The sequence below is a fragment of the Thalassophryne amazonica genome, chromosome 9 (assembly GCF_902500255.1).
Source record: "Thalassophryne amazonica chromosome 9, fThaAma1.1, whole genome shotgun sequence".
Lineage (NCBI taxonomy): Eukaryota > Metazoa > Chordata > Actinopteri > Batrachoidiformes > Batrachoididae > Thalassophryne > Thalassophryne amazonica.
The window spans coordinates 64,534,289-64,546,822 of NC_047111.1; the positions used below are offsets into that span (position 1 = coordinate 64,534,289).

The 12,534-nt window shown below is 40.1% G+C and overlaps 1 protein-coding gene across 1 annotated transcript in view; it reads left to right on the forward strand.

The window, feature by feature from the left end:
• The window catches only part of rxfp2a (relaxin family peptide receptor 2a), a 220,187-nt gene that overhangs the window by 67,963 nt on the left and 139,690 nt on the right, over positions 1–12,534 (forward strand). Inside the window, exon 2 of the mRNA XM_034178226.1 lies at positions 4,228–4,377. Within this exon, the coding sequence (XP_034034117.1) occupies positions 4,228–4,377 (150 nt within the window). The remainder of the gene's footprint in view (positions 1–4,227; positions 4,378–12,534) is intronic.

A 12,534-nucleotide genomic window follows, 5' to 3' on the forward strand; every position in this document is an offset into this window, starting at 1 on the left:
ATTCTGCTTTTAAATGTTGGTGAAGTGCCTTGAGGTGATTACTCGTGATTTGGCGCTATATAAATTAATAAATTATTATTATAAATTATTATTACTGTTGCTGTTACGGCTAACCCAATGAATGATTTGGACTCAAAAATGCAGGGAGCTGTGGTAAAAGCAAAGTAATTTATTTGACCAACAGAGTGAATAATATTTCAATTGATCATGGAGCGGGCACCAGAACAGGGATGAGGTGCAGAATGAGGTGCAGTGGAGCAGAACCAGGTGGCTCATGGAAGGCAGGAACACTGAAAACAGGGAGCACAAGAGAAATGTCAAAAACTGGAAAACATGGAGTCATAGATATATACAGAAAAAACAGCAATCCAAACAGATCTACTGAGGCCAGGTACCACAAAGCTGAGCTGAGTTTCTGGCAAGTGTAGAGTGAAAAGACCAGGGTTTAAATGCAGGTGTTGATGATTGCCCATGAAGGAAAGCAAAATCGAGATCGGTGTCGCAGACCGCACGGTCCCCCTAAAAATCAGTCCCCTCTAATGACAGTTCACGGATTAACATCTTGTTTTTGCTTCAAACTGCACTCCAGTCATCATCTATCTCAGTGACTGAAATCTGAAGCTTTTGTACAACAATCATTTCCACATAAATTCAGCATTATTTCATCATAAAAGGTGACGGAAGCGATCAGCGTCACGGAATTTTGTCAAGTTTCTGCTTAAAACGGCCTTGCTTCTGCTTAAAACTGACTTTAGAATGATTTAAGAGGTTTTACCTTTATCGTCTGATGGTTAATAATCCCATTAATCCATTTGATCGCTTTGGGTGAAGAGACTCCGTCTGATACGTGCTGCTGTTGTACAAAATGACGCACGCACAGATGCAAAAGGCGGACCGATTTTTAAGGATGGACTGTTCGGTCTGATACACTAGAAACAGCATATTGTAGTTTGCAACCTCACCACTAGACACTAAATCCCACACACTGTAGCTTTAAAGAAATAAACTACTTGATGTGCAACTCTTGGTTATTTTGTACAGGAGCCACAGCACACATATTATATTCTGTGAGTAGCAAAGCTCTTTGTTGATTTGTCTCATGTCTGGTAAATGTCTCAATTTGTTCTCCATAAGTGCAAATCAGATGACCGCGTCAGCTACAGCGTGAAAGAGATCCAATTTTCCAGTCACGCTTGAACTCTCACTAAATACATTCAGAACATTCAACACTTAGTAGGCTCTACTCTTGCAAATCATAATTTCTAAAAACAGAAAAATACATGACAGACCAATACAACAAATCCCACAACTGACTGTTTGGAGAATGACTTAATCTGCATAAATGAGTCTATTAGAACATCTGAGCCTTGAACAATGTTCTGCCAGGATTTCTGAGCCTATAAAATATTCAGTGTCTCGGCTCTGTGCTCCTTTCTCCTGGGCTCCTGGGCTATTTCTTGTTACAGTTTCACCTCTTGTTGAACCTCTGTTGTTGTGTTGATTGTTACACAGGTGTCTGTGGAAGATTTGGGAAGGAGCTCTTCATGCAGTTCCCAGCTCAGAGTCTAGCCAACCTAACTAAGTGGAGTCCACTTCATATTAAATTGATGCAAATGACTTTTCAATGTTAGTATTGTTATAAATAATCAGAAAAGTATTGTCAAGTGATGTAACTATTTTATTTTGGCTTCTACAATCCACTTTTGAATAAGAAGCCTCAGCTACTGACAGTAAATAAAGCTGGTATCTATCAAATCGACAATTATGCTTCGGCTGCATAAAAAGGGGAAATTGACAACATAGACTGACCAGTGACTAATGTGTCTTTTGGCTGCAAAACATGAGCTTGAAGTACTGCCACACTTCCCACAAGTGCACTCATTTTCACGTCTGGTAATGCTGAAACTGTAAGGCTTGTTCCTCATCTGAGCTCCAGTTAAAAAATGCAGTATTTCTGCTTCTCCACTCTATGAGGCCTTCTGAAACCTGGAGGTGGCAAAATTGTCCTCAAGTTATTGGACTGACACATACTGTCAAGGAGGCACACAAAGAAATCTGGTTAGTGACAAATGTGAAAACATTACAACCATTGCTTCCGAGGATTATGGAGACACAGAGTTGCTGAACAGAGGTGTATGTTGATGCTGATATCTGTGAAGGAGAATGAAGGTTTGGGTCTTTAGGGTCCTGGAACTTCCTGTTTTATGTATGGTTGTGAACTTTCAGCACTAACCAGTGAGCTAAGGTGATGAAAGCATGTTTTTGGTATTAGCAGTGGTGGGCACAGTTCCGCTAGCCGCTAATCGCTAATTATCGAAGCTAATGTTTTCATTATTGGATTAGCTTTTCAGATAACTTTGAAAACCATCAGCAGACCAATTAGCTTCCGATAAATTTAGGTCCGATAATTCTTAGACCACTAACATTTTTGCAGGCACAGTGAATAAAGCTTAACAGTTAAAAACATTTGTGAAGTCTGAAATCAAAGACTTTTATACCTATCTGTTAAATGTTTTTCAGCAGACAGACAGCTCTATCCTCTACAGGCAGAGGAGAGCCAGTTACAGAAGAAAAAGGAGAGAGAGAGTAAAAAAAATAAAATAATTCTCTTTATACCATACAGACTTGCTGGCATATCACGCAAGTCATCAATAGGCATTCAGTTTTAACTTATGGTTTAAATTTTAACCAAATTAATTCCAGACAAGTTATTTAAGTTAATGTCACGTCTGGCGTTTTATAAAGTGAAAATAGCAACTATATGTTTTAGTTTTAAAGTAATGCACTAATTTTGAAGGTTTTAGTGTTTGGGACACACATGCTGCAGTGCATTTTGGGTAAAGTTTCACGACAGGAGAAATGCATTGAGACGCTCTGATCAGGCTGCACTTTAATCAGTGCACACAGACAACAGCATTAAACTCTTTGTATATTGTGCCTAAAACTCTTATGAATGTATTCTCTGGTTTTATAGAGGTTGTTATTGTGTTTGTTTTATGTAAACTGCCCTCAGGCACTCCCACCCCCACCTTGAATTCATCCTTCATTCCTATGACATACCTCACTGATGTCACATTCTTGTCATACATATCCTACACCAGAGCTTTTCAACTTGTTCCAGAAAGGGCCGAGAGGGTGCAGGTTTTCTTTGCAACCACCCACTCCACCAAGTGATTTCACTGATGAACTCATTCCATCTGCTCAAAGTGATGTTAATCAGTGAAATCACCTGGTGGAGTGAGTGGTCGCCTAGAAAACCTGCACTCTCTTGGCCCTATCTGGAATGAGTTGAAGAGTCCTGCCCTACACCACGCTCACATACTTGGCCCTCCCGACTTCCTCTTACAATATTGTAGTTCTTCTTTTGTCATCCTATCATACGATTTCTTCAAATCTATGAACACACAATGCAACTTCTTCTGGTCTTCTCTATCCTTCTACACCAGCACTATGAATGCAAATGTTGCATTTTCATGCTTAAAGATGTTGACTTCTCTTCTCAGCCTAGTTTACACAACTTTTTCCAAAGTCTTCATGCTGTGGAGCTTTATGTCTCTGTACTTACTGCAATTACTCTCTTTACAACATTTCACTGAACAGTAGTCCACATCAGTCTGTCCTAAACATTCGTCTGTTTCCACTAAGATGTCATCTGGGCCAACTGCCTTTCCCCTCTTCATCATAGCTGTTCTCAAATCATCCTTACTAATAGTTGCACTTCCTATCGTCTATTTATGTGTCTGTCTGTCTGTCTGTCTGTCTGTCTCTCTCTCTCTCTCTCTCTCTCTGTCTTTCATCTATTACTGTAGAGCTAATGATTGCATATGAAAAAATGTAACTTTTTCAGATGTTACCTTTTCAAATGCAGTGCCACAGTTTATTTTCCCCCTTCCTATATCCAAAAACTGTGACATTGTAACTGAAGACTATTCAGGCAGATCAATCGAGAACATTGTCATCATTCACATTTCTGCTGTTTTGTTCTGGTCACTGTGGTTTCTCCATTTGTGGTGTTCTCTCCCGCGTATTATGTTCTAGTGTCATTTTGTGGCTGTCTAGTATGTTCTTCTCCATGTTACTCATTCCACAAACTTTCTAGTTTATTCATCTGTGTTATTTAGTCCTTGTGCTCCCTGGTATGTTCTCCTCTGTGCTAGTTATGTCTGGTGATTTTGTTCTAATTACTTCTATACAAAGAATTGTTTCTCACCTTCTCTCACCTCTTAGGAGCATCGATGGTGACCAACCAACCAGATGTGGAAGCTCGATGCCCTCTGGGCCATTTCCCATGTGGGAACCTGAGTGAGTGCCTCCCTCAGGCTTTGCAGTGTAATGGACACAAAGACTGTCAAAACGGGGCAGATGAACGACGCTGTGGTATGTGCACTCGCACTGATTAACATGATCAAAGTTTACACATTCTTTTCTGTTTACCTCAAATAAAACGAATGTACATGATTTTATCTTCAAGTCTGTGCTTGAATTGTTGTCACCTTATTTTTGTCATCACACCAAAAAGTGAGATAGACGCTAGGCAAGGGTGGTTGGTAACAGGTTGCAAGCAATGCACAAGTAAAAAGATGATTTTGTTACATCCTTGGTGGACGTAAAAAAAATCATTGCCGTCTATTTATTTGTCTTTCTGTTAGCAGGATTACATCAAAACTACTACATGGATGTTGATGAAAGTCTCACCACAGATAGATAATTAGGTCATGGAAGACTCCATTAAATTTTGGAGGTGATCCGGCTCCACATTCTAGATCAGGATTTCAATTTGTACGCTTCACTTCTGTCAGATTTTGAGGATTACATCAAAACTACTTTACAGATTTTCACTAAACTTTCACCACACATTGCTGTTAAGCCTTGAAAGACTTCATAAAATTGTAGAGGTGATCTGGATCCGGATCCTAATTCTGGATCAGGATTTAACTTTGTAGATTTTTAAGGATTACGTCAAAACTACTTCATCACGGTGTGAAACTACAACATCACGATGTGAAACCAAGATCAGGAAGACATTATTTGGTTTCAGCTTGTGAATTAAATATCAGATTGTAACATCTTGATCAGTCGGACCGTTCTGGATCAGTCTGCAATTATTGCATTGTGTTGTAGAATCCGAATCCAGGAAAAGTCTAGGTCACGATGTGAATAAGATATCTTCTGTTTTGAGTCCTTGTCAATCCTTGGTGGATGTCACAAATCTCAGATTGTTCTTGTTTTGTTTTGTTTTGTTTTGATTTTAGAGAGAAATGAGCACATTTCATTACTTAAAAAATATTTCTACTCTTTCTCGTTTTATTGATTTATTGAGGCATTAAAGTTGCAAACTCTGTCCATTATTTTAAAAATTTGGAAAAGTTGCAAGAAGAAGTTTGTGCTTTGTCTCCAAAGATATATCATAAGTGATACTTTTAAAAAGTTCTCACCCAACAATTCTATAACATTAGACAGATATTTACACATTCTACCTTTGTGGTTCAATAAGTCAAAATAGAAATGTTGTCAAAATACAAAATGCACTTTTTTCCAACTGCAGTAAGGTATACACCGCACTACAGTGTCATTTTCATCAAAGGGAACTGTGCACCGTGGCTGGACTTCTACAGTGTGCATATCCAGCTGTGAGAGACAGCAGGGAGCTTCTACAAAGTGAAAAAAAAAAAAAAAATTCAATAGCTTTACTCTTAGAAAGTGTGGTGTCACCAAATTCACTTCACACGTCAGTGGTCTCCTGTCGGATATAATAGGTACCAGATGGCATGTTGTGCTGTGCAAAGCCATTAACTGGGTTGATTAGCACATACGACAGGGTCCCTTGAATGGAATATTGATTGTAGAAGTCAAATTCTCAGTCTTTTTTTTTTTTTTTTTTTTTTTTTTAGTGTGTAGTTTGAATCAGAAAAGTAATGGAAAATCTTACTCAAGACAGCTTTATTAATGTCCAAAAACAGGTTTGTGTTTGCACAAAGCCAGGATTTGAAAATCCTCCTCATCTCTGGCTGTCTGCAGCTATGAAGTGTGAGGTGGGGAAAGAATGATGTGCATGTGAAGAAGAGCACAGACAGCTGGAGCAACTTGAGAAAAAGATGAACTAAGGGCCAAGTTGAATATTTTCAACATTCACTACTGATTGCTGTTATTTATGTCCAGAGAATTGTTCTGTTTCACACTCTCTTTGTTGTTGGAGCTCTTTCGCTGCTGCTGATTGGCTCCGTCTGCAGTCGTCTCCTCAGTCATTGATTTTTCTTTGCATGCAGTGAGTTGCTGGTCGCATGTGTTTTTCCAATTAAACTGATACATACGCATAATTATAAAGGGGATATACGGTAGCTCTGAATGAAAGTTAAAACAAGGGAACCACTTTTTGTTGTTTTGTTTTTATTTATTTATTTTAGTGTTAGTATTTTACAGATCAGACATTTACAAAAAATTCTTAATGTCAGATACATATAAACATTAAAATAAAGTCTTAAATAAAGTCACAGCTTTTGAATTATGGGACTTTTAAGAGTATTAAGGCAGGATGTAAAGTTTGACATAAAGAATTTAAATGTGGTTTCTAATAGCTGTATTTGTCAGTGTGGATTCAGGCCTCGTAGGTATGTTATGGCTGAATGGTCAAATGAGAAAGATGAAAGATGCTGGAATGGCAGTTTTCCTAGCTTTCCCAACAAACCAAAACTACCGTGAACGTGTGATAAATATGTGCAGAGGGCAGCTACAAAATAGATCAATATTTGCTGCACATTTTTCTATGGATTTCTCAATAGACGGACCCATGCTTTTGTCTGAAATGGGAATAAACAGGACCTCTATTTTCCAAAGTTAGAGGAAAATACGCATCCTGAGGATTATAATGAAATAGCAGAACATCCTTGAGGTAGAGTGAAAAGTAAAGGCACCTTGACACTTGCACAAAATTGATCCCCGCAGTCTGGCGTCCCGTTGTAAACTGTGCATGAACTGTGCGCGACTGCGTGACAGAAAATTTTGAAATGTTCAAAACTTCTGCCATGCATTAATTTTGTGTACTAGTTGTGAACATTACACAACCTATTCAAAAACACTGTGTGTCAATGTGTGTCAATGCGTATCATTGTGCGCAGCGCATCTGAACCATTATGACGAGATGTTACATGTGCAATAAACATAACGTTACAGATACATTAAAATATTCATAAGAAGGAGTGAAAATGCAACTGTTTTACCAATCAATTACATTATATATTAGAAACTGAGACAAGATTCCAAATGTGTTCTCCACCACACAACGTGCACGAGACAACCTGCAGTTGTAGATAATTTCTCTGTGATTCTGGGAGCGATGAGAGAATGGTTTCATCAGCCAGGTTCTGAGAGCAAATCCGTCATCGGCTATGAAATGATTATTTTATATAGCGCGGCATCCAGCGGGAAAAGCGGGACGCACGGGCACGACAAATTGTGCGGCAGTGAGGGGATCAAATTTGTGCGAGTGTCAAGGTGCCTTAAGTCCTTTACATATGCATGTTCTGTTGAGGGAACAATTCCCTCCCCTCAGTGAATGACTGTTGGATCCAGACACATATACACACACACACACACGCACACACACACACACACCTCTGCCAGACGTGTGCTGGGCTGTGATCATTCAACAATGACAGAATAACGTGGTTGGTTCAGATACATAATTCTCACATATATACAGTGGTGGGCACAGATAACCAAAACATTAACTTCGATAACAGATAATCAGATAACTGAAAAGTTATCTTTGATAAAGATAAAACAATAAACCACCCAAAAATGTTTCAGAAGTTACAGATAACCAATAACAGCTAATTTCCAATATTGTCTCTGGTACATTTACAACTACTAATGAAACCAATTTAAGTTTTAATGCCACAATAGCTTCTACTAATATTGAAAGTAACACAGCAGACCCAAACAATGAGACCACACTTTTTTCTTTGAACATTCTGCTCCTGCTGGAAGCTCTTGTTTACTACAGAGCTTCCAACACAGAGGCACTCTGAGAGCAGCCAATAAAACCAGCTCTCTATCAATCTCAATGCTCCAGTCAGGCAGAGGTCTTGAAAAATAAAGTCATACTGACTTATGGTTTTGATTTATAAATAACATTAATACCGATAGAATAACTCCATTAATGTCAATTCTGTCATTTGTACAAAGTTAAAATATAGCATATATCTTTTAATGTTGAATAATGCACTAATTCCGAGGTTTTGTAACAAATACGGGCAAAGGATTCTGGGTAAAAGTACCTCTGCTAAACACTGATTGGTTCAGTCATTCATTATGTAAACCACCACCTTAATGTGACGTCTGTTGCGTGTTGGTGTTTACAGATAAATGTCCTTTTGTAAAATATTCCATTTTTTTATTTGTAAAAACAGGCATTTTTACGGAGCCCTGGAAGTGTCATCACAAAATGTTTTGCATGTGGAGAGAATGTGCGCACATTTTATGATGTTGTAAAACGTGCTTTACACTGTGCGAGACGATTTTTCATGCAGGAATTTTTGGACCGAGTTTCAGGTTAATCGCATGTCCTGCATCGTGTAGTGTACATGGAGTAACAAGCTGCTTTTAACATCTCAGGACCACCTCCTGATCGCCGATCGTATGGTCCAATGAAAATCAAACCTGTTTGATATTATTCTGGTCGGCCATAGTGAGGGTATCCTGCTGCTGAAAAGCTACAAGCATCAAACCGCTCGCACTGTGCGTGTGCAAACACTGCAGAGCTGTCTTGTAATGTTGTTTTATTTATTTATTTATTTATTTGCTGTTTTGTTTTGCCATGAACACTGTCCATCTGTTATAAAACTTTTAACAGGTAGATACTGAACTTTTTTTAAATTTTAAAAATGCTTATCGCTGTTCAGCTTTGTTTATCGGTCTAAAAGTTATCGGACAGAAATTAATCGGAAGATAATTGGTCGGATAATGGTTTTTAAAGTTATCTAAAAAGATAATCTGATAATGAAAACATTATCTTCAGTAATTATCTGTTATCAGATTATCGGAGCAGACTCTGCCCTCCAATGTACCTGCATTTATCTTTCGCACCAGGGCCTGTCCATGTGAAAAGCCAGATATAGCCAGAGTGTAGCAGTTTTCTGCTGGGCTGTTCTGTGCCAAAGTGACAGGACTTAACACTCCAATGTGAATTGAAACATGAATGGCACCAAAACATGCAACCAGGCTTCCCTCTGTGCATGTTTGGGGGGGGATGAACAATGAAATGAGCCAGAATTCCCAACACTACCAGAGACGACATCTTATTCCATTATCAGTTAATCTATGTCTGTCTCAGGTAATACCACACCTCCCAAGTACAATTAGAGACAAGATCAGAAATGGAAAATAATCTGACCTGAAAGACCAAAGAGTTCCCCGCATTCCAACCTGGCTGTGGTAGATAGATGTTATTTTGAAGAGGTGGGAATGGACCAGTTGTCTGCCTGCGCGGCTGGTGAATAGGCGCAAGTCCAAACATTACAAATAGGGTGAAAAGTTAAAGATGACAGAGAACAGACAATAAGAGATTGGTATTGGGTCCTAAGAAAGTCTCAAAGTTAAAAAGAGTTGTGAATGAGCAAGATAGCGTACCACTGTTTCACACCAGTGTCTTTGGGTTGGCCTCCAGCCATAGATGAACATAGCAGTGCCAAGTTCTATTGCAACCACAAGTATATTATTATAGACTTAAGGTTGTGTTTTTACCTCCATCTTTTCTAGCTCATTCTCACCAATAATTCTCCAGTCATATTTTAGCAGTTTTGACTTCCAACCACATTTTATCAGCCTGAAATGTAGATTTAGTGAGATTGTGAATATAAATTGACTGTAAACTCTGGTTACTGTGCACACACAATGTGCTAGTATTCACACGTCTCGCCGGCTCTGCTTTCTATTAGCCATATAAACTACATTTTATGGGTGATCTCAGGTTCATTTTGATATTCAAAAGCCAATTCATCTGAGAACGTGCTCGCCCTCTTTTCATCCAATGGAAAATGCAGGTTGGTCATCATCATTAGTAGATTTCCAGGTTGCAGGCATCAACGATGATAAAATAACAGGTGAAAATGGTGAAACTGATGATATAGTGCTTTATAATGACATACTGACAGACACTCTTTTGAACACGTGAGCCAAGCATAATAGAGCCGGAGTGGCAGCGAGGTTATGATTTATTGCACTTGCTTTGACTTTCAATAGAGGTTTTTTTTTTTTCAATAGAAATTATGTGTTGACAAAGTTATTAAATTACAACAGACATGCCAGCAGTCATAGATCATGCTTATGTTTTAACCAGATTTAAAAACATAAATTTGATCGCAGTAAGTAAATTTTTGGCACCTACAACAGCTGTTTTATTGTAGTTGGAATGGTTTCTGTGTTCAGAATGAACAAAAACAAAACTTCAGATAACCACACCAGAACAATTTTTTTGTGTGTGTGTGTGTGTGTGTCCTGTAAAGCACATTTTACTCTAAACTCAACTTTAGTTCACACTCATTCAGATCAAGCATCTATAATGCGAACAGAAATGCACACATTATTACGCTTTAATGCTGGCTCATCAAAGTAGGTCTACTGCAGCCCAGTACAACCAAACTCAACACGCTAATAAAAATCACCTCCCTAATGTTTATAGTGGCAGTACTTAGAAACCAACAAACACAGGTGAAAAAATTCACACTACACAGTAAATTTTGCAGAATAAAATATACTCTGCCAGGACTACATTTGGTCCCAGTCCCAGTGCTAAATCAACTCTATTATGCTGTGAATGACTCTTACTGGAGTTGAAAAACTTAATTTGACAAGACTGTAGAGCTGATTTCACTCTATAATTAGGGAATAACCCTGTTGTGTCTGATGATTTGCGAATGTTTATGCTGGAATGTACGGTGGCAAATTGAGTTTTAAAACTCAATTTGCCACCATAAAATCCAGCATAAACATCCGCAAATCTTCAGACACAACAGGGTTATTCCCATTCTAATCCAATTCCATTGTTTACATGGTTTATTTTCCTGTAAGTAATTCAGTCGGCGAAGCTTACCGTAGCAACAGTGTCTTCATGCCAAACTGGAAATTCTGTGAGCAGACCCATAGGTTTCTCCATCTCGTCAACTGCGTTGAGTAATTCTATGTCAGAATTCACATTAATACTTTTGTATGATAGATTAAATTCACCCATTTCTGCATCGTTGTCACTCCACCAGTTTCTCCCGCTCTCAGCTGACAGCGCCATTACTGACATTTGCATAGCAACGCGGTCAGGGCGCAGAGTAGTACATCAAATGTGAAACGGTTGAATATTTTGCCACCTTCAATGCGATATTTTATGGTCTGAAATCTCACATGATTAACAAATCAGATTTGTGGAAAATATGTAATTGGATTAGAATAGAGTGTGTTGTGTGGGCCGCTGAAGAGGAGGTACTGCTGGCCCACCACCACCAGAGGGCGCCGCCGCCCCACAGGAGCAGCCTCGGTAACAGCTGTCACCCATCACCTGAGACAGCTGACGACAATTATCACTGGGGTATATCAGCAGGACGGCATCTCCACCTCATCGCCGAGATATCGTTCTACCTGGAAGGTAATACTCTCAGCCTTTTGTGATTTTTGTGAGTGATTGCAGACTTTTTTCTCCAACGAGAGGTGGAGGTAGCTTCCCTGCCGTACAGGTTGCTGGGTGCAAACGCGCCCACGTTAATTGTGTTCTTGTTCCTCGCCAGCAGTACCAGGTCCGACACGCGGAGGCAGTGGCCACCTGGGAGTTCGGAACTTGGCGGCTCCAGTATTCCCGGGGTCCTGTGGCGGAGGAAACCGTGTGGTTCCGGTTCTACTTTGGAGAGGCGTCTCCTATCTTCGAGCCTGCCCACACGACACCTTTGTGAATTGAACTTTGTCCATTGTTGTAATTTGTTGTGTTTGTTGTGCACGTTCGCAACAGTAAAGTGTTGTTATTTGACCTATTCCATTGTCCGTTCATTTGCGCCCCCTGTTGTGGGTCCGTGTTCCTACACTTTCCCAACAGGATATCTCGGCCAGCGTCATGGATCCCGAGGGGCGTCAACCGGCTGTTGAACGGCCAATGGAAGAACAAGGCGCACAGGCGTCCGCAGGAGGGGTAATCGGTGAGTTGCAGCGGATCCTCACCGCTTTCACGACTCGGTTAGACTTGATGGCCGAGCAGAACGCCCTCCTGAACCGCAGGGTGGAGGCTCTCGCCGCGCAGGTGGAAGCGCGCCCTCCGGGCGCCGCTGCGGCTCTCCCTCCCGTAGACCCTGTGCGTGACAGCGACGTTCCACTGGTTGTCCAACGACCCCCCCCACCATCCCCTGAAGCATACATAAGCCCCCCAGAGCTGTACGGAGGCTGTGTGGAGACGTGCGCGGATTTCCTTATGCAGTGTTCGCTCGTCTTCGCACAGCGTCCCGTCATGTACGCGACCGACGCTAGCAAAGTAGCTTATGTGATAAATCTGCTTCGTGGTGA